General features: G+C 41.7%; 1 protein-coding gene across 1 annotated transcript in view; it reads right to left on the reverse strand.

Annotated features, from left to right (window-relative positions):
• The window catches only part of MED12L (mediator complex subunit 12 like), a 151,588-nt gene that overhangs the window by 10,667 nt on the left and 118,460 nt on the right, over positions 1 to 22,461 (reverse strand). The window contains exons 25-39 of the mRNA XM_014945770.1: positions 22,341 to 22,454; positions 18,891 to 19,090; positions 18,176 to 18,364; positions 17,146 to 17,220; positions 16,833 to 17,023; positions 16,345 to 16,506; positions 13,675 to 13,786; positions 12,373 to 12,462; positions 10,582 to 10,691; positions 9,248 to 9,383; positions 8,575 to 8,736; positions 6,687 to 7,049; positions 5,511 to 5,667; positions 4,201 to 4,421; positions 1,011 to 1,061 (exon numbers count right to left, since the gene is read on the reverse strand). Of these exons, the coding sequence (XP_014801256.1) occupies positions 1,011 to 1,061; positions 4,201 to 4,421; positions 5,511 to 5,667; positions 6,687 to 7,049; positions 8,575 to 8,736; positions 9,248 to 9,383; positions 10,582 to 10,691; positions 12,373 to 12,462; positions 13,675 to 13,786; positions 16,345 to 16,506; positions 16,833 to 17,023; positions 17,146 to 17,220; positions 18,176 to 18,364; positions 18,891 to 19,090; positions 22,341 to 22,454 (2,333 nt within the window). The remainder of the gene's footprint in view (positions 1 to 1,010; positions 1,062 to 4,200; positions 4,422 to 5,510; positions 5,668 to 6,686; positions 7,050 to 8,574; positions 8,737 to 9,247; positions 9,384 to 10,581; positions 10,692 to 12,372; positions 12,463 to 13,674; positions 13,787 to 16,344; positions 16,507 to 16,832; positions 17,024 to 17,145; positions 17,221 to 18,175; positions 18,365 to 18,890; positions 19,091 to 22,340; positions 22,455 to 22,461) is intronic.

Here is a 22,461-nt window from a genome sequence, read left to right on the forward strand (position 1 = left end):
CTTTCCAATTAGTGCTTTTAAGAATATTGCAGTTTCCCTAAAACAGGACGAAAGTCCTGCAAAGTAACACCGAAACAGGTCTTCTAATTAATATCTGGAAAGCTTTTCAACACAGATATTAGGGACAAAGCTCATGCCATCACTGTTTTCCCCCAGAAAACTGAATTCTATGAAGCGTAATGATTTAACAGGTAGGTGTTAGCTGTTACTTGTTTTGGAAGTAACAAAAACTGCTTGTTCTAATAAGTGCACATCCTGCCATAGCTCAGAAGCTTCATGCCATCACTGTTTTCCCCCAGAAAATTGAATTCTATGAAGCGTAATAATTTAACATGTAGGTGTTAGCTGTTATTTGTTTTGGAAGTAACAAAAACTGGTTATTCTAATAAGTGCACATCCTGCCATAGCTCAGAGACACCAGGCAGCATACTGTCCTGCTCAGATGGGACAAGAATCATCTTGGTATTCTGGAACCTACAGCTCACACCCGGCCAGGGGAGCTGACTCTTGCTGCCTGAGCTGAGTGACACGACTGTGTCCCACCACAGCAGGAAGAAGCTCCCAGTGCTGCCTGGGAAGCTCTGGTGGCCAAGCAGGATGTGTGGTCCATCCCTTACTGCCACACAGCTGATGGCAGCAGAGAGGAGCAGACCCAGCTGCCGGTGGGGAGACAAGGGCAGAACAGGAACACGCCAGCCAGGCTTAGATGGACATGGCATCGGACATACCTCGCAGCTACTCTAATCTTTCACTGTGAGAAACACAACAGAAGAGGAAAAAAATTGATCAATGATGCAATTGTTGGAAATATTTGTAAGAAAAAAAAATTTTCTATGTGTGCAGGTGTATTCACAGCCTTCCCACATGCAGCCACTGAGCTACCTAGGTGAGAGGAGTGCCAAAGCATACCATTCTCATCAAAAGCAACGTGTGCAGCCTGTGTGTGGAAATAAATGCATGTTTGTGCAAAAGAAAAAATAAAGAGAAGTTCACGGTCTCAGAGTGGTTACCATTATGTTGTCAAAGCCATCCTGAAGGGATACAGCAGTGCTACAGACATCCTAAAGGAAAAGGACAAGCGAGAAAATAGCAAACAATATAAAGAATATACAAGATAAAGCTTGGATTGTTAGTGAAGCAGTACAGCACTTTTACGGAGCTCACCTGTACGTACTCATAGAATGCTGGAGTTTAGGAACACTAACAAGGTCCTTTTAGGTGTTTTTTATGCTAATGAACCTCAATACTTTTGTGAAATTTTGAAGAGAAACTCTAAACATGGAAAGGACTCCTCAGCATTCACAGGAGCCCATTAGTTCTATACATAACACTGAAATTTTTTTAACAAGATGTCATTCTGAAAGACCTTTCACCACAGCTATTTGTTTTCAAGAGCACAGCAAGTGCAGCACAGCACTAAAGAGCAGAGTCCTCCTGGACTGATTTTACAGAACTCTCCACACCGGTGCCAGTGATTTCAAGCCGAGTAGGCAATTTCTTTCTGCAGCTGCAGAAACCCAAAAACCAAAGAAGAAGCCTTCCTTATTTAAGCTCTACCTAACAACAACACGCACCACACAGAAGCAATGCTTCCAAATCATCTTGTTCCTAAATTTTCAGCTACTACCTTCAGGCTTGTACAGTGCCACAGCATTTCCTGGTCGAAATCCAGGACTGCAGGAAGAACCACAAGGTCCCCAGGACATGTTTCTGAACTGGAGCACAATGCGTGCAGGCAGGTGTCCCACCCGGGCAGCCCAGGGTGCTGGGAAGCAGGCAAAGCCCCAGTGCCACTGGGACCTTGGAGGGACCAGCACACACTGAGACAAGGAAAGCAGACAGGGCAGCCTGGTGAACTGTTCATCCACTTCATTACAGTGAAAGTTTTCAAGCATCAGGCTGAATCATGGAGTCATAGAATGGTTAGAGATGGAAGGGACCTTAGAGATCATCGAGTTCCAACCCCCTGCCCTGGGCAGGGACACCTCCCACCAGAGCAGGTTGCTCAAAGCCCCATCCAATCTGGCCTTGAACACTTCCAGGGATGGAGCATCCACAGCTTCTCTGGGCAACCTGTGCCAGTGCCTTGCCACCCTCACAGTAAAGAATTTTTTTCTAGTATCTAATCTGAATCTCTTTCAATTTAAAACCATTACCTCTCATCCTATCGCTACACTCCCTGACAAAGAGTCCCTCTCCGGCTCTCCTGTAGGCTCCCCTCACTGGAAGGCTGCTGTAAGATCTCCCCAGAGCCTTCCCTTCTCCAGGCTGAACAACCCCAGCTCTGTCTTCACAGGAGAGGTGCTCCAGCCCCCTGATCATGATTCTTCCCAAACATCCACTAAGGCAATATATTAGAACCAGAAAGACAACAGTGTCCATCTGGGGTGCTCCCTGCCCCAAGGGACAAAGGACCTGGCTGTGTATGCCACTGTGTGGAAGTAACTGGGAAACAATGGCCAGGTTGGATGGCTCTGGTTTGACTTGGTTTACATCACTTTAACTCACACTGACATTGCAGAAATAAAACCATGGCTGATACAGAACCACTGACTGATGAACATCTGGCATATGTCGAATCTCAACTGAAATATGCATCTGAACCTACTCTGCTGAGTTTTAGTGCAACTTTTACACTGTAAAAGTTTGATCCAAATTTTGTTAAAAAGTTTATCACAGACACTTTATTAATCTTATTTAGGCATGGATTCATGCCTTCATGGCAAGGTTATTATTCTCCTTACTGACAACCTGTCTATGCAACTTTGGAGGAGTTAACCTTTGTTCTTAACACCTCAGATACTGTCCTTGTTTGAAACCAAAAGGGAAATGCATCATCTTTTGTCTTCAAAATGTGACAGTTAAACAACAGCATTTCTTAAATGTGAGAATAACATGTTATTTTAAATCTTCACTTTTTGATCCACCTAGCCATAAGTAGTGATCATCATTTGTTTACTCACCACTCTTATTTAAGCCTGGATTCTCTCATCGTAATTGAAAGCCAGTTGGACTAACACTAAAATAGTGAGATAGTGTAAGAAATACTACAGAGCTTCTATCAAATAGGGAGCAATGGCTCACTGTAGAGCCCAGTAGCCTGACATTTAGGGTACCTGATCCTTAATACCTCATAGTGCCTACAGGGCACCAATATGGGATTAAATATCCACTGTACCACTGATATTATAAAACACACATCCACAACTTTGGGGGACTGCTTTTTTCTTTTTTTTTGTAGGAGACAGCATACACACACAGGGAAACCCTGGTTTCACAATTATGAACAGCCCCATAAAAAACTACTGCAAGCCCATCAGCAATTTTAGCACTATAAAGGGCTTTGCCTGTATCATGGCAGAGAGACTCAAAGATGGATGAGAGGGATAAAGAGGGAGCCATAAAATAGAAACAGCATGGGAGAAATTATGAGGATATTTCCTGAAAATGTGGACTATTTTGAGCAAAGAGGGCACATCACAGAGTTTGAAGGCAAAACAGCATAAAGGCAATGTAATATATTCTGCCATGAGGGTAAGAACGGGTACAGGAAGACTTTAAAATAAAGGTGAGAAGTTACTGGTTTTACCACCAATTACTTTACACGTATTGCAGGTTATCTGGGATCCAAAAAACAATTTTCTATTCTTACATCATTAAGCCAAAAGCAGCCTGTCTGTAGCCATATTCCGAGAAGGAGCTCAGGCTCTGAAGGGTGTTGCACAACAGCTGTGTGCACTTTGGCACACAGCAGCTGTCCTCTACAAAAATGTTAATAGAAGAAATACCAGCTATTTCTAGAGACCACGGGTGCCTGTGTGCACACATGTATGGAAATGGCTCCTGGTGGACTTCCTGGGGTTTCAATTGTGAGGAGTGTTGCTGTGCCTCTGCTGCCAACTACACAGCACCAGGCAATCACACTAAGAAAGCCTCTGTGACACAACAGGGAACAAAAATATCATGAAGTAGCAGAAGCAAAACCTAATTTTATGAAACACAGGAAAACCAGAAGAGGCTAAAGGACCAAAGGGCAAATGAAGTTCAAAAGCAGATGGCCCTGGCTAAGCAATATTAGGGCAATTATTGCAATTGTAAGTATCAGCTGGCTCTCCACTCCGTAAGCCTGCGCAGGGCAAGCAACCCCAGCGGAAGGCAAAACCACCGTGGTGCTCTTCAGATTTGGGGGTTTGGACAAACCTGTTGGAGAGACCGTGACTGTGCTTGCTGCCTGAGGAGCCGCTGCTGCTGCTGCTGCTCTTGCTGCAGGAGTTTCATCTGGAGCAACTGCTGCTGAGGCGTGATGGCATGGATAGAGGGGGGCTGCATCATGGTGCCAGAGCGCCGCTGCAGCATGTTCGACAGGGCTTGCTTCGTGTTCGTTGGAACAAAGGAGCCTGTCGGATCCAGCCTGGAACCACCTGAAAACCACCCAAAACACAAAGGTAGTCTCTGTCTTCTGTAAGAGTGATGTCAGTACAGATCACAGTTAATTCATCAGCCTCTGTAAAGGCAGACAGTGAACTGGATTAAACCAGATTACTGGCCTGAAAAATTGAACAGGCAAAATAACTTTGAAGGCTATCCCTTGTAAATTACAACAAAAAGTAAAAAGGCTAAGGGCTATTGCATATTCTATGTCACATAAAACATTTGACTACTACTGATAACAGCTAATTACATCAAGCCAATTTTATAATGAGATGGCAGTAATTTATGCACTCTCTGCTATCTGATAAAAATCACGTATCTACAAGTCAGACTTACAAAGGTAATCTTAAATATTTGTTTTTAAAATCAGCATTTCCTTAAACTTTTTAGCCACTGTCTGGTATAGTCTGAAGACTTTTACACACTTAAAATACAGATCTAGTTGTATTTGGAGCTTCAGAAAGAATATCTAAAATTTTAACTGGAACAAAACTTCTAAACTTCTGCGTAGTATCAGAGAAGAACACAATATTTCTCAAAACACCATAAGCTGCTGCCCCCTAGAGCAAGTAAAATACCTATGTTAAACTGTGTACACATTAACTGGAAGAAACAAAACAATTCTACGAAAAATTAAGCACATATCACAAATGCTGAAAAAAAAGTGAGCCCATGAATTTATTTATTACATCTAGCAGATGTTAAATAGCCATCACGGTTCTTGGTATGAATTGTAACAGAAATAACCCAAAGGTCATTTGTTCCTTTTAATCATCCCTCTCTTATTTAACTCCTCATTGAATTTCTACCAAGTTTCTTGGACTATCACCACAAATCCCAGAGTAGGCAATTTTTGCTTATCTACCAAGAAAGTTTCATAGCTTAATTGAGGCAGACCTACAACCGATAATAGAAAGCCCTTCAAAAAAAGGGCTAACTAAAGGAATAAAATAGATGGCATCAGCAGACACAACTGGCTTCGGGGAAAGTTAGAAAAAGAATGTGGCTATAAGAAGTCAATTTTTATCATACATCAAATAATAAAGCCCCATGTCTGTGAATTCAAAGCTTACACATACCTGGTGGGAGGGGCTGGTTCTGCACAAAGAAGCTGGGCTGCGGCGGCTGTCCCATGATGTTGTAACCCCACAAGGCAGACTGGGGATGGTGCATCATTTGAGAGGAAATCGGTGAATAAGTGGGAGGCACTCTATATAAGTTATTCTGTGGATATTCCTTAAAATACACAGTAAAAGTGAATGTTACTGACATTCATACCTTACTAACTCATAAATAATGCCAATTTTCCTACTAAATTATTAAAGGACAGAGACAGGTCCCATTGTCGTTTGCAATGATGTAAAAAATAGATTAAGTCTCAGGCTGCCCACAGGTAATTAACACTAACAACTTCATAGACACACCATCCATTTTTACCTTATTAGCAGGCTATAATTAGGTATAGCACAAGGACAGCTTACCGTATCAGTATGTAACTAACAAGAGGAACTGAAATATCAAAAAGGTCAGAAAATGATCTTAAAATTACAACTACTTAAAACACAACACCCTGACAAACCAGCTGGATGCTGACAGAACACTATCACATCTACAATATGTAAGACTACACTGGCAGCAGTGTGAAGAGGACATAAACCCGCAGAATCCTGCTACTGTAAATGTACATTATTATTTGGGTGGTGCCAGGAACAATTTTTAAAACATTTGGTCTAAGGGATTCTTTAGCTTAGGAAGGAACCCACATCTCAAAAGCCATTAAAACCAAAAGGGAAAGTGTCTGAGAAACCAGAACAAACCACACAGTAGAAGAGTTTATCCATGTGAAAGAGCTTCTTTCAAATTGTTTTCCATTTAAACGGGACCTGGGTTTGAACAAACATTTGGTCTCCACAATTTGAACACGAGGAATTTTAGAAATTGCTATAAACAATAACAGCTGTACTTTACACCAAACAAGAGAAAGGATATATGGAGCCCGGAGTAATATTTAGCGAGTAGGATCAGTCTAGCATATTTTATATGGCATGTGAGGTCCTAAGCATGGTACATTGCTCTACACTGAGCTCTACCTGATAGAAATCCACCCTCCTTCTGACCATCTCTATTCACTCCTTTTATTAGGAGCTGCTTCTCCAGGTGCAGAACGATTTCTGAAGGTAGCTAAGACAGCACTTTGCAATATCAGGTGCTTCGGTGAGATATTGCAAGTTTTGTATGAGGCACCAACTACTTACATCAGCCCTTGAACTTGATTTTGACTTTCGCTTCCTGCCTTTTGTCTTCTTCTCATCATCCGTGATAAGTTTTCCCTGATCTGACAGCTCTCCTGACTTTCTTTCTGGTTCCTGAGAGACAGGTGTGGTGGGCTCTTCCTCCTCCTCCTCTGGAGGAAGGGGCAAGGGCTCGAGGTAGTAACTCCGTGGCTTGGGTTTGGTGTGTGTGTGGTACAGGAGGAGATGCTGCTGTTCCTCATATTTTATCACTTTCCTGTCGACACGAACGGTACCAAACCATGCCCAGGAAAGAGGAGCAGGATTTTTGTGACCTTCAAATAAATCCCAAGGGGACACCTTTTGCTTCGTTGAAACCTGAAGACCCTGTTTCAGAATAAAAGTTAGTATTTTAAAGAAGTTGAACACTAGAGCAGAATACTTGCTTTTGTACATCCTTAGTTGAGTCAAAAAAATCCAGTAGGCTTTTTTCCTCTTCACAAAATGTGCCAAATGAATACTGGTGGGATTTTAACTTCTATTTAAGGCCTCCACTAGATAAAAGCAATTATATTTTTATAGTACCATTTGCTTATAGCTGTGCTAGAAATCTCAATCACCATCCATCTAATTTCAAAGGAAAAGTCAAATATTTATCATAAATTGCTACTCCGAGAATACCTTTGCTAGAAGCTCACCTATTTAAAAAAGGGGAGAAAGCCTAAACACTACATCACAAAAAAAGTCTACCCAGTCTGCAGACTAAAGAGCTCTATCCTAAGCTTTATCCTCCTCTTTCAAATTAAGTATTTTTTAAAAAATTATGCATCCCTTCATATTCCCAAAAAAACCAAACCAACTCATACACTTTCCCCCCACCCACCCCCTCCTCTGTCTTTTGTAAGCTGCATCACCCTCCGCCTTCTTCCCAGCAAGTAACATGTCAAAAGGTTCCCAGGTCAAGCGAGCTCTCAAATGTAGGATTCTGCTTGAAAAGCAAATACTTTTGTAAGAGTTTCTGCTGTTCAAGTCAAATGTAATTTCCTTTTTGGCAACTTTTGTGGAGTTGGCTGACATCAGTCAAGACCCTATATTGCAAAATTGAGCAAGCTTATGTCAACGCTCATCACATTAGCAGTTACAAATTGACCGTGTGCTCTGTGGATTTAACAAGGAAGGGCATGCAGCAAACATCGTGACTGAATTTTAAACAAACCAGCAAGTGAAAGGTTGCCCAAAGTTTTGAATTTGCACAAGTAGCATAAAACTGTTTCCATTAAAGACGTATATATCTCTAAGGTTCTGAGACTATCTGCAAGTAGCAGAGAGTCGTCAGGGGGAGAAGGAAGGAATCACTGTGGGTGCTGCCGCAGGGGTGGTGATGCTGGTCCATGGTCCAAGGCAGACCAGGCTGCTCAAACCCTTCGGCTGGGGTTTAACAACTCCCTGGGTGCCTCTCCAAACCCACTCCAGGTTTCACAACTCTGCCTGGGAATTTTCACATGGATCATGCAAACAAAAACTGTGCAAGATTATTTGGAATGGAAAAAAATTTGATACCAAAAACCGGTCCGTCATTTGCTATGATTTTTAAAGGTATTATTCTACAAGCCCAGCATTCCTCACTTTCAGCATCACCGCTCACACAAAGGCTCCTGTTTACAAGAGACTGCAGTGCTGTGGCTGAAGCTTTAGCAATGACAGCATTAGAAGCTGTATTACAGGAGATGTACAGTGCTTTTATGATACTGCATACTGAGTGCATTAGAAAGCTGTATTAGAGCAGATGTACAGTGCTTTTATGATACTGCATACAAATGCACGTACTGGACAAGCTGTACCTGTCTGCTTGAACTTCCCACACTTCAAAAATCATGGAAAAACTGAGATCAAAGCAAACGTATACTCTTGCCTGTTTCTTATCAATGGAGTCAAATCCTGCAATTTTGTTCCCCTTGGTGTCGATCAAGGATCCCATTGGCTCACAAGTAATAATGTCACACGTCTGCTTTGGCAAAGGGAGCAGCTGGCGAACCTTGTCAATGCTTTCTGACCGCTTGTCTCCCAGCTCTTTCTAGAGAATAAATACATCAATCAATCAAACAGAAAGTGGGGGAAAAAGGAAGAGAAACGTTGCAGTGCTTTCACTATTAGAAACTGTCCAGTTTCTGGATGAATCATTTCCTTCTATTTTTACTAAATTTAAACAAGTGGCTTTGCAAGGGTTTTGTTTTGTTTTTTAAGAATGTAAGTTGTCTTTTCTTCTCTTGTTAGAGCAGAACGTAGAAAATAGGCAATACAAATTAAATACAAATTTAGTGTCTCAAACATGAATAAAAGTAGTTAAGTGTCTTGCAGGGTCCTTAACTCCAATTCAATATGAAGAAAATATTAGAAGTATGTCTTCCCACCCCCACATTCCTCTATTTTTATTTTCTTCTTTTTCTCCTTGTTATCACTAGTGCTGTTTCAGTCTCTCCTCTTTTTCCAAGAGGCCTCCCCAGAACTAGAAATGGCAGGATTAAAAGATAAGCACACAATGCGCTTCAAAAAAAATGCTGAAAACGACAAGACGTAACACTTACTTTTAATTTTTTCACTAAATTCATGTAAGCCCTTTTGTTTTCCTCGGGCCCTCCTTGGGACGCGTTTGACAAGTCGGAGGCAAGCGTCCCGTTGATGAGGACACCCAGCATATCGAGCACGGTCGTGAACAATTCGCTGAGAGCAAAGACAAGTATTACCTGTAGGAACTACTCATTGCAAAGAGATCCAGGGACTGATATTCACAGCAAAGGCCACAAACGTAGCTTTTTAGACAAGAGGGGTTTTCAGGGTTCTCTGCACACACACACGTCTCAGCCCGCATGCGCCATAAGCCCCGGCGTGTACATCCGGGGCGTCTGTTGAGACGTACACACTAATCTTATTCTAAATCCCAGCTCAGAGCTACAGACAGCACAAACTGCTAACAGAGAGTCCTGAGGAATTACAGACTCCCACTGAGGAAAGCGCTCAGGTATATGCTTGTTCTGGAAGAGGATAAACAGCAGCTCCAGTGCTTTCCAAAACAGAGGTGCTCCCCAACCAAGACCACCATTGAGCATGTAAGTTGCACTCAAACAGTAACAGGATAATAGTAAAAAAAATATAACAATAACATACATGCAGTCTAAACTTAAAAGCACTATGGACAGAGAGAAAGCTAATGAAATTTAACAAGGGCAAGTGTAGGGTGCTGCATCCAGGGAGAAATAACCCCAAGCACTAGTACAGGTTGGGGTCTGACCTGCTGGAAAGCAGCTCTGAGGAGAAAGACCTGGGAGTCCTGGTGGACAACAGGATGACCATGAGCCAGCAATGTGTCCTTGTGGCCAAGAAGGCAAATGGCATCCTGAGATGCATCAAGAAGAGCGTGGCCAGCAGGATGAGGGAGGTCATCCTGCCCCTCTACTCTGCCCTAGTGAGACCCCATCTGAAGTACTGTGTCCAGTTCTGGGCCCCCCAGTTCAAGAAGGACAGGGAACTGCTGGAGAGGGTACGGAAAAAGGCCACAGAGATGATTAAGGGCCTGGAGCACCTCTCCTACGAGGAGAGTCTGAGGGACTTGGGTCTTTTTAGTCTTGAGAAGAGAAGACTTAGGGAGGATCTAATCAATGCTTACAAATACTTAAAGGGAGGGTGCCAGGAGAATGGGGCTGGTCTTTTTTCAGTGGTGCCCAGTGACAGGACAAGACCTTTTGGTCACAAACTTCTTTACTGTGAGAGTGGTACTGGAACAAGCTGCCCAGAGAGGTGGTAGAGTCTCCTTCTTTAGAAACATTGGCGGAGGGGTTGGACTAGATGATCTCCAGAGGTCCCTTCCAACCCCATATGATTCTATGACATGAATTAGCTTGTTTAAATAGCGCGGACGTACTTGTTGGTCTGCATATCAACAGTTCCTGAAGTGATTATCTGCAGGAGCAGAAGCGCCCAGTCTGTGGTCCACTGGGTACTCCTCTGCACAGTATCAAACATGCCACCAACCTGCAAAATAATACAGCAGATACATGTATCTTATAGAGGCACACTTCCCCTGTCATATGGATTACTTATAAATAAAACTGCTATCCAGTCCTGCAAATTCTCGTGTGCTGAATGCCACCGTGAAGTGCTGACTTTAAATAACTTCTCCTCCCCACTCCATGCTCCCAGGAAAAAACTCCTCCTAAGAAGGAACTATAGAAAAGCAAAATATTTTTACACTGCTCCTTCAGTTTCATATCTTCACTTTCTTGTTTGATGCAACAAACTGAAGTTGGTGAAAAAAAATTTCAGGAGTGAAAAGGTGTTGAATTAAAACTTTATAGTAGTCACCTTCCTTCCACACCCAAAAATCAGACAATAATGTCCAGTGCAAAGAGAAAAAATCTGAAGAAAAATGTAGCTTTGACTGAAAATGAAAACTGCTAAATGATATATTTTACCCTATGAACAACTTTTCATTATTTCTACCAGTATAGTATGATACTGTAAAATATGCTTTGGCTTTCAGAAGGAGCCAGTTTACCAAAATTCATCCTCCAAAGGACCAAACTGCAATAACACAAGATACCTGCTCAGGTTAGCAAGCCTGTTTACCAAATGGTCAGACTAGAATCCAAATCCCAAATTTCAAAGGTATAACAATTCTAGCTAACGAAAGCACAGCTGGCTCAAGGTCCCTTGGCCTGAACCAGTAGCAGCGTAAGGCTGTGGTTACCCCTCTAGTTGCACAACTGCATCTAAGCAGATTCCAAAAAAATGGGAAGCAGTGTTCCTCCTGCCTTAGTCCTCCCTCATTTGGCCTCACATGTAGTCTCCACACATCTGTGCACTGTGCTAAACAAGCTGCAGTGGTCCTGATGTCTGGAACAGAGGTTTCAAGAGATGTGGGACATTGGAGAACTTGATGGAAACTTAATTACTACATGTACAGTAGAAACACATACTTGATTAATTCATGTATCCAAGGAGCAGCAACTGAAATTGCACATGTAAGTTAAATGGCCAAATGTTACACTCCCCAAGAGCTCTGTAAGTCTCAACCATATTGACTACCTAATTCCATAAAATCCTCACTTGTTACATGGGGATAAACCATCAGTGGACAACATCTTTGCATATCCACAAAGAGATGATACGTTTCTGAAGTTCCAGAGACATTGAAAGGAAGAAAGCACAAAAATAAGGCATGACTAAGGTATAGGCTGTCCTTCCTATTCATTTTATGTCAAACATTATGGCCAGGAGGCATCAGCTGAAATGAGAGATAGGAAGATCGGAGACTAACACCAGTGGAGCAGAGACCCCCTTGTGTCAGAGTAGAAGGGACACTAACAGCCTTTGCTGTCCCTGGCCAGCCCAACCTGAGGCCCCTTGCCCTGGGCCCAGGAGCCTCAGCCTGTCCCCATGCCCTGCTTGGCCATGCCAGGGCTGTGTCTGACCCTCGTCCCCCTCGATGGGCCTGATCCTGAGCCACCTGCCATGGGGTGACATCCTGGCATAGCCTCAGCTTGTCCCCATCCCAGTGGAGGTGCCTGATGCCCGGGGCTGGGGGCTGCCAGCTCTCAGGGAGCCCCGGTCCCTGCGGTGCCCTGACACAGCGCTTCTTATTCCTTACCACCTACTCCAGAGTAGCTGCTACACACTTTTATAACATCAGGATAACCATATCAGTTTTTCTTACCAAGTTAAGACGAAGTTGTAGGGCTTCATGCATCATTTGCCTAGCTTTAACATCGTCCTGGTACCGCTCTTCCCTCCAGTTACTAAGGATCTAAGAAAAAGCATTTGATTAAGGTTGTTTTCTGCCCATAAAGGAATGTTCTCCCTTTGAAGTTTAAGTATTTGTGACCATTATCTATATAGAATCACAAAGGATTATTAACCTTTTTATCCTCATGCCTTTAAGGTTTAGAGCAGATTAAGCAAACTAGCAGTGGAAAGAATTAATTTGTAAAGAGATAATACTCTGCTATCAATTGTGTGACTAGATCTTCCTGCTGTAGCAAAAAGAAAATAAGCAGCTTTGTTATGCATTTATTAAAAGTACTGTTTCAAGCACTCTATTTAACTGCTCACCACAGGTAAGTAAATAGATCTCTCACACTGGATGCAGCTTCCCAACAGGATCTGGTGGGGTCTCTGGATAAGAAATGACCAGAACCTTAGGGAACCTGGACCACCTGCATTTCAGGAGAACCGATAGAGCAAAAGGAAAGCCCACGTGTCAATAACATCAGGGGAAAACGCATCAAAGGAATGATTTTAATTAGGATGTGGACCTACATCATAGTCTGGACCTGAGCTGAGAGGCAATATAAGAAAATAACAACCCTACAGTTATCAATTTTCATTGTCACTGTAATTCATAGAAACTAAAGTCAGAAAAAAGGGAAACACATACCCACCACACCGGGCACTGTATATATTCATTTTAAAGACAGTCTTAAGGAGCTACTGTAGGCTAGAGCATGACTCAGATGGGAGCAGGAAGGCTAGAGCAGAATCAGCAGAGGTTGTGAGCAAGCACAAGTGATCCAAAGGAAGAGCTGTAGGCAATGGCCCAGTTTGGGACGAGCAATTATGTTTTTTAACATATGAAAAATCCTTAATCTGTACCAGCTGGGAAAGATTAAGCGTTTTCCTAAAGAAGGAAAGTTTCAGACTTATAAAAACTTTTTATGATCAAGCTAGAGACTGAGAAGACTTTTCCTCTCAGACAATTGTCCTCTCTTTTATTATTTTTCCTGGAAAAAACTGAAATCAGACTCAAGTGCATTCTACGTCTCTGTAACCACTTTAAAAAAAAGATGTATTCACTCTCAAAAAAGAACAAACACCCCCCCCATTCTTCCTTCCTTGGACTGTTCCTTTTGGCATCCCATTGCACTGTAATTTTCCTGGTTTTATACCATCATATACACATAGAACTCATGACACATAAAACATCTAACGAAGGGTGCTCATGGTTATGTGCTTGTTTTACCTGATTAACTTGATTCTGCAGTGATGTTAGAAGCCCTTCCCGTTGCTCATCCTGTCCCTTAAGGCAAGTAAGTACCAATGAAAGGAAAGGTTGCTGACTCAAGAGAGACATGCTTTAAGAGAGGCAAACACATAAGTCAATTAGTAAAGTTATTTTGATGCTTCCCATCCTCACTCCCTTCCTTGTTTTGCCTACTTTTTTTTTTCCTGGAAGTGGCATTGCCTGCATCTATGTCTGTTTCTGGTTTAGTAAATTAGAGCCTTGCCAGGCGAATCAAAGATCATGCACATAAGAAGGCAGAGCAGCAGCCAGTACAAATGCACGTATCATGCATGTCATCACTGAGAACCCACCTAGCTCAGGGCATTGAATGACCAAGAATTGCACGGACACTTGAAGGCCTGACTCAGAAACAGAACATATTATTTTAAGGCCACTCTGATTAACCAGCCATGTAATTTTTGCAGAGATTAGGCGCCTAAACTTTCTAATCCACGTTAATTGTCTGAAATGAATCCCAAGGAAATTTCCCCGACACGCACTGATTAGAATGACAGCTGCCTAAATTCCACTAAAATTCTAACATGGGCTTAGTGGAAGTAAACTGAGTTGCAGCTGTAGCTGGCTGTAGGATATGCTGTACCAATGCAAGGGCTTTTTTTCTTTTTTTTAAAGATTAATATGGATCCAATATAGTCATAATACTAACAAACTGAAAGAAATACAGGAAGGTGAATTTGGAAGCACACGCGTGAAGTAGAAGAGGAGAAGTTAAAAATGTCAGCAAAGGGATTTGAGTAACAGCTCATGCAACGATTTTTGCAGTTTTAGGTATATAAGCTCCTTGAAAATTAGATGCATCCATAAACACAATATAGTATTTATTATAAGTATTCATTTCAACAGCTATTTTCATTGGGCATTTAATTTGACTTCAACGATTTAGGTGACAATTAGTGTAAAGGAATGACAAAATCCCAAGTTGTCATAAAAGAAGCAAAATAGAAAGTCTGCATTTCCAAAAGCCATGTTAAACAGTGATTTTTCTGATTTTAGGAACAACATGGTAGGAACACATCTTCATTTTCTCACTAATTTCCATAAGAAAAATTTACTGTTTGCAAGTATTATTGGAATTGCTATCCCTGTTACAGAAATCAGAGTTTGAAAAAAGAATGAGAGAAATTATATATGTTATGTAAGACTTTATACTTTCCCATAGTATCATTGGTTTTGTCAATCACAGAGCAGTAAAGTTTGTTTTCAATCAAGAGGAGGCTGAAAAGTTTCAAAAGGCACACAAGGAAGTAAGTTATTGCTACAACTAGAACAACTTTGTAAATGCTTTTACTTCTGTGCATAGAAAACACCGTGGAGGAAGGGCTTGACAGTTTCTATATTTAGGCTTTGAAAGAGGCTTGGTTTAGATTTCCCACACTAGGGCTCTCCTGTAGGAAAAGAAAGGGAAGACAGAGGAAGGTTCCATACCCTACTGATGCAAGTAGCAAGAGCACCAGTGAATAATGGAACAGTGCTGAAATGCTCAGAAATACCAGAAAAAGAGATCCTGAAAGCAAGATGTCTTTTTTTATCTAACAGATCAAGCAGGTATTACAAATGAATTAGAAGGACAAGGAGGGGATGGATTCATAAAGCTAATACAAAACGTACTTAACTGAAAAACTGAACATGGCAAACAGAACTTGTATAGGTTGATAACATCAGATAAGCAGTTTATTAAAGAAACAGCCCAGATGAACTAGGAGGGTCCAGCACATCAGAGAGTAATGAGCATACTGCAATTATGATGGAAAGGAAAAAAATATAAAAATCTTCTAACTTTAAAGGGAAAATAAACTAGGTGGAAGTGGTAGGAAAATGGCAGTAGATTTAAAATGCGTCTTATGACAACCATGAGTCAAAATCAATACATACAACACAGGTTTACAAGAGTACTACAGAGTGGCGAAGCCCAATTATTGGCCCCACGCTCAGGGACTGTATACATTGCAGGTGACCAACAACCAAATACCACAAGCTCTTAAGTATATAAGTGATTTTAAGTTATTTGTTCATTTGGACAACTGTACTTTGGAAAAGCTTCACAAAAAAGGAAAGATGGTTGATATTTGAAGCTAAAAGACTTTGTGTATAGTATTCAATGTAATTTCCATCATAACTCTAAGAAAGGACAAAGAAAGTATAGGCACTGTGGAAGAGTATTTTACTAAAGGAAAATTAATAACCACTAAGTCATTAAAATTCTCATGCACTTGTAAAGTTAGAGATGAGCTTAAGCTTAATTCCCAACAGGAATTAAGTGACATCTTATGACAATTATGGAATCTTAATGGCAAGAAAAGTGGCCTACTGCCATAAAAAGGAAGAGACAACAAGGCTGCTGACTATTCTTTGAAATCTATAACATTTCCCAACACCAGGCTGCAGAACAGCCACTGGAAGACGTGGTACAAAGCTTTCACATCTCTTCCTCTGAAACCAATGATATTTCTTCAAACTAAATGAAACCTGAACCCTGTTTGGTACTGATAAACTTTTGCTCCACAAAAGTAAACCAATGGGGTTTTGTGAAGCCAAAGTCCAGTCCTCAGTACACTCCTCTTTCAAAATACCTCTCAGGTCTCTGTACAGGGATCCCCAAGGTCATACCTTTTTTGCTTCTGTCTATCTCTTTCCTTCTTAGAAGAGGACCCCAAATGTTGACCTTTCTCCAGCTCCTCTCCCGCAGCTTTCAAGACCCTACCTTGAACTGAGGTAGGCAGTTTTGCAATCAAGGGAGCCACCAGCCACACTCCTCGCCGCTCAGAGGAACTAGAAGTAGAACAAACTTATTTCAGCCAAAACATCCGTGTAGTTTGGCAACCAGTATTAGCTGTTACAAGACTCAACTGCTTTAATAAAGCAGTTGACACAATGCATCTCGAGTAACTACTGTGGACTGAGCAGTCACAATTTCTGGTTTTCAGAAAATTCAAGAACAGCAACTATATTTATTGTTTAACAAAAGTAAATAGAAGTAACCTTCAGGTAACTCATTTCTGTACATTCCTGTTTCAAGTGCAAGAAAGTCTAGGCAATCTACACATAATTAAGCATCATGTTGGCTAAAATAATTAAAAAGGTGCTACAAAAAATACCTTAGGAATGTCTTTTTACCATTCTGTCTTGTATTACTTGTGTCAGCATTTCCAACAGAGTTTGGATTGAAGAGGCCTATACCAGAGTTAGAAGAGTTATTGTTTAGATCAGCGGATTGCTGAAACACCTCTATTGTCGCCTTTGCAATATTATCCAACAAGCTGTTCATTTCAGCCACAGACCCAGAACCCTACAGTAAAACATAAGTAAACTAGCACATTCATGGTATGTTTGCTCATGGACTACGTTAAAATTAAACATACTTTATTGCATTAAATATTTAGATAAGAAAGTTTGAAAACAAATACTCACAGGCTCCTTCATGCACTGTTTGATCATTAGTTGCAGCTCCAACCAAGACTGCCGGAGAGTCCACTGATCTAAGTTCTAGGTAAGAATTAACATTACAAATACAAATGTCAATGCTTTACAGGTATGAAGAAAAAAAAGCCTCATAATTGAATACATTACATGCAAAAGCCTCATCTTATAAGCAGATCATTTTTATGATGACTATTTTTAACAGCCTAATGATATCCTAAATATTAGGCCTATTAAAGAATGTATGTTAACTTGCACATCTTTGCAGCCAATATTGTTACTCAATACTTTTAACCATGCAACTTTTCTGAATAAGAATCTTGCTCTCTGAAAAATCTGAGTTTAGTTAAATATGAATACAGAAAACATGAGTTGTTCTTTCATTAGCAATTACATTAACCCATGGCATTGCCATCCAAGTAGACATGTTTATAGTTAGCACAAGGCCATCTAGACACAATTAAAGTAAGCACAGCAGCTGATTATTTTGCAGGACACAGATCACTATTTGTCCTGGTCCAGGTCCAGGTCCTGTCCTGATTTGATTCTTCACAATTCTATTCAAAGAAAATCCATTTTGTAGTTTAAGAACTGAAGCGTCCCTAATGCAGCTGAATTTGAAGAAATGGTCAGTTTGGGACTGTCCGTGAAGGTGTTTGAGCCTTTTCCGTGGAGTGCCTTTCACCACAGGACTGTCACAGACAGCAGGAGCCTCCACCTAAGCAGCAACCTTTTCAGTGGCTTTCTAATGACTGACAATGACGAACAGCAATGGGGAACGTGCTGCACACTTAATTCCTCCATAACTGTGGAATCAGAAGTAACGAGACACCAGAAATCTCACTGTGAAACATTCACCACAGAGACCCGGGATGCTGAGCACATACAATCTTTAAAGAAGAATCTAATGCCTGATTGCACCAGGAACTACAAATCAATGTCAGCTGGTGGTGCTGCCGAATGACAGGTTAAGACTCAGTGCATCACAGGTATTTTTTGCACCTTTTCCCCACTGCATTACCTGAAGTATGCGTTTGATGTGCTGCCTCTGAGGGTTGTCACCCTCGGTGCATTCTTTAATACCATGAGGATAACAGATAAGTTGAAGGAGTTTCTGTGCTTGTTTGTTTGAAAGAACAGGATCCAAAATAAGATCTTTGTCTGTGCACAGCCTCTCAGGTTCTTTTAAACAGTGTTCTCCAACCCATTCCTGTAAGTAATAAGATAACAGATTCACAAGATAGCCTGGAGGCAATATTAACTTTGGGTAAGCTAAACAGAAAAGTTATTTTTTCCATACGCAAAACTTGAAGTGAACTATGGTTCATGCAACATGTGAGATTAGAAATGTCTTCTGTCATTATCACCTGAAAGTATAAGACTGTCAATGTGTTTTCCAAAATTCATTTTTCCTAATACTTTGAAAACGACTTTGCAACAAAACAAATGCTACTGCAAAAGCACTTTGTGCAGACAGCTGATGGAGTGTTCCTATTGTCTTCTTAAAGTGCTTGATATTCAAGTAGGAAAACCACATCGATTCTGATAAAATGCCATTTTCCCTCCCCTAATAACATACTACTCCATGTATAAATTGTCCAAATCAGGAAACCCAAAGAGAATTCAAATACTGAAAGACTTCAACTTCCATTCCACGCCAAAATATACGTTACACTTTTCAAATAAAATAATATTCCTTCTCCAAATGAAGACAGAAGAGTAGTTTTACAGATTACCTGCTGGCAAATTGTTCTTAGCACATATCTAGCATACTCGCTTAAACTAGCAGTTTCTATGGAAACAGCTTTTCCGCATGACTTCAAAGTGTGAGAGGAACCCCAGATTTCATCCTCATTGAGTTCATCTAATAAGCCTCTCACATGGAGATCTTCGCTCTTCAAGGAGTCGACATTGTTGCTGCCGATTTCGGCGTCACCTGTACAGCAGAAGCACAGAAGCATGGGGTGAACTTTTACCTAAGTCCCTGTGTCCCCAGAACCCTTACCCGCTGGGGGACACCTTTGGAGGCAGAGGCCAGCTGAGAAGTAAAGCAGGAGTGAGGCAGTTGCATTCAAAAAGGGCAGCACTAACTGACTCTGAAATCACCATCTTCAAAGTACTGTCCACTTGCTTTGTTTTGCATAGAATATTTTGAACAGATATTTCAGGCACAGGAAAAGGTTTATACAAATTAAACACAAATAAAGCCACTATGTGCTTGGCAGCAAAAGGTCTGTGAGTGTATGGAATTGCTTTGGCAGATAAGGAAGAGTTGGGTTACTCACTCTTCTCAGATGTCCCTTTTCCAAGTCTTCTCTCTTACTTTGATTTATTAACAGTCCACAGATCAAGAGACAAGTTTTGAACAGTGGCCCCTTAGCCCACCTTACTCTGAACTTCTTGACACGAAGAACTCCTTGGACAAGGAAGGAGATGCAACTGCTGCATGTAGTAGCGGGGGAAAAAGCCCAAACTGTTGCACATAATAATACCTTAGACCTGCGAGGCCAGCCAGGAGAGTGCACGATGACATGCTGCATGAGAAGCAGGCTAACTTAGCTTTAATGTTTTGATTCAGCAGAAACTCCTGTGGATCTTAACTGATGCACCACATGCAAGAGTCATCCCTTAGAAAAAAACCCAGTTTACTATCAGGATCAACAACTACCACAACATGACAAGGCTAAATGGCTTGTTTCAGCCACATGGAGTATCTACTCATTCAGACACACACACATTCACACCATGGCTTCTGGTTACAATATGCTAGAGGGTTTTGGAAGTCTACCACCAGTACCAGCAAAATATTTCATACTACTGCACCAAGGAGACTGACAGCCCTTCAGCAGCTGCGGCCACATCCCCAGACTACTACACATTTACACAGAGTGCTCCAAACATGATGGTGCTCTGGGTCCTCCTGCACACTCAGTTCTCTCGTCACTGTTTCTGTGTTCCCTGGTACTGCATTACCCTGAATGGAAAAAAAATGAGGGTTGAGTAGAGCTACTGCTAAGAAAAACAGCCAACGCCTGTGCCCCCACCCTGGCTTGTGCTGCTTTAGAGTTACTGCTAAACAAACAGCATACAACCCTTTTTTTAGCAAGGCTGGACTTGTTTTTAACAGCTTATCAAAACCAGAGCCCTGACTGGCTGTGACAGACCAGCCTGTACCCAGACGGTACCTCCTGGTGGGTGGCCTCCTCTGCACGGCCCACTGCAGCACGAGGAATCAACTCCTTCCAGAGAGGAGAGACACTGAATGAACAGCATTGTCACTCGAGACAGAACAGAAATTATTTTTAAGTAGGCCAACAGCAAAACAGTAAAACATACCCTGAGAAATGAAAGCAATTATAAGCCCTCTATTCCCCCAAATCCAGGCAAATCCCAAACCCCCTGTACTGCTGACCCAATGGCTGATAGAGCAGACACATCAAGCCCTGCAGAACCCAAAGCCCAGGACAAGCTCATTGCAAAGAGTGTGGGAAATAAGCCAATGGACATCTGTCCACAACACACATGAAAAGCCAGCAGCAAACAGCCCATCCACACCCTCCCTGCACTCTACCGTCTTACAAGATTGTGGGCACAACTACACCAGGCCCAAATCTGTACCTGTGAAGGACAAGAGGGAAGAACCTGGCAGGCAAATAATATGATGAAGAGACTGATACCAAGCCACATGTGAAGCTAAAGCCACTCCAGAACACTTTGATAAAACTTGTTAAGATATTTAACATACCCTAGAGCAATCGACTGCAGCACCGTCTTTCATTGTGAGTAGGGATTATTCTTTCTAACGTAGATTTCAACTCACAAAGCTTCCTCAGCATAGAACTGCAACAGCTATCATTTATCTAATGCTTTTCCTCAGAAAATCAAGTAGATTTTTTAAATAACTAATGCAGCGTGACGACAGAAGACATCTCCAAATATAACATTTTGGGTAGAGGAGGAGATGTGCTGCAGTGAAGGAACAAATAAGCTGTCTGCCTAAATCTTTCTTCCTACCAGCCTGCACCAGACCCTATCCAAACCACGTCCCTGCATAGAGGCAAAACAACAAGTGTTCACACTACACACCATTAATGAAGAAAAACAGCAAATCTCAGCACTCTGTATAGCAAGAAAACACAGATAATCACAGAATCACAGAATGATACGGGGTTGGAAGAGACCTCTGGAGATCATCTAGTTCAACCCCCTCGCCAAAGCAGGTCCACCCAGAGCAGGTTGCACAGGCACTTGTCCAGGTGAGTTTTGAATGTCTCCAGAGACAGAGACTCCACCACCTCCCCAGGCAGCCTATTCCACCCTCAAAGTAAAGAAGTTCCTCCTCATGTTTAGGTGGAACTTCTTATATTCAAGTTTGTGCCCATTTCCTCTTGTCCTATCCCTGGGCACCACTGAATAATGCCCATAAATAGATCTCAAACTCACTCTCAAATCCATCTGTCTATCCCAGATAGCTATGCCATTAAAATCTTTCCCAATATAGTCACATCATTAAGGATCATGGGGGTTTTGCGACAGTTCTGAGACACTGGTCAACAGGGAATATCGTAACAGCACTCTAACTGGAGGTACACCTCTGTGGGTATGTCCACATCTGGAAGATCTTGCTTGTTTAGCTGGATGTTTACTTAGCTCCAAAAATACACTTCACCATAGGTCACAAGAGCTTTAACTGAAATTAAGCCAAACCAAAGCTTTCAGGCACTTATTTGTTTGGAAAAATAGCACACTTGTTCATGGACAGTTGCTAAGCAGTGATTCTTTCACAACTTCCACAATGACAGGCACACATGATTTGTGGTAAAACACAGAAAAAAGGTGGGAAAAATTATTTGAGACCATATTTCTTCTCCATATTTGAGAGGGACTCGCCTGAGTTTGAAATGTACTGGGACTTAGTGGTGGGGTGAGGGTCAAAACATGAAAAAGTCACATCTGCTCAAAGCCTTATCAGCTGGGGTTGACTCACCAGAGAAAAACTCTGTCTCTTGACCTGTGGGGAAAACGCTATTCACATGCTACAGAAGCACAGACAGCATCCACATTTTTCTCCTGTCATCAGGGTTTTCCTTTCCAAGGAGCATTCCCAGGGAAGTGAACTAGCACAATCTGTTTTTTTACCCGAACACTGGAACAAAAACATTACACATGACTCTGCATAATCTTACCAAGCATCAAAATTGCTTTTAAGACTGCGAACACAGCTCCCACTTCTATACTGTTGTGAGCAGCAGCCAAGAGGTGACGATCACAAGAAGAACGAATTCCAGGAAATAGTTTCCCTATGGA

Source organism: Calidris pugnax, unplaced genomic scaffold, assembly GCF_001431845.1.
Source record: "Calidris pugnax isolate Ruff unplaced genomic scaffold, ASM143184v1 scaffold111, whole genome shotgun sequence".
Taxonomy (NCBI): domain Eukaryota; kingdom Metazoa; phylum Chordata; class Aves; order Charadriiformes; family Scolopacidae; genus Calidris; species Calidris pugnax.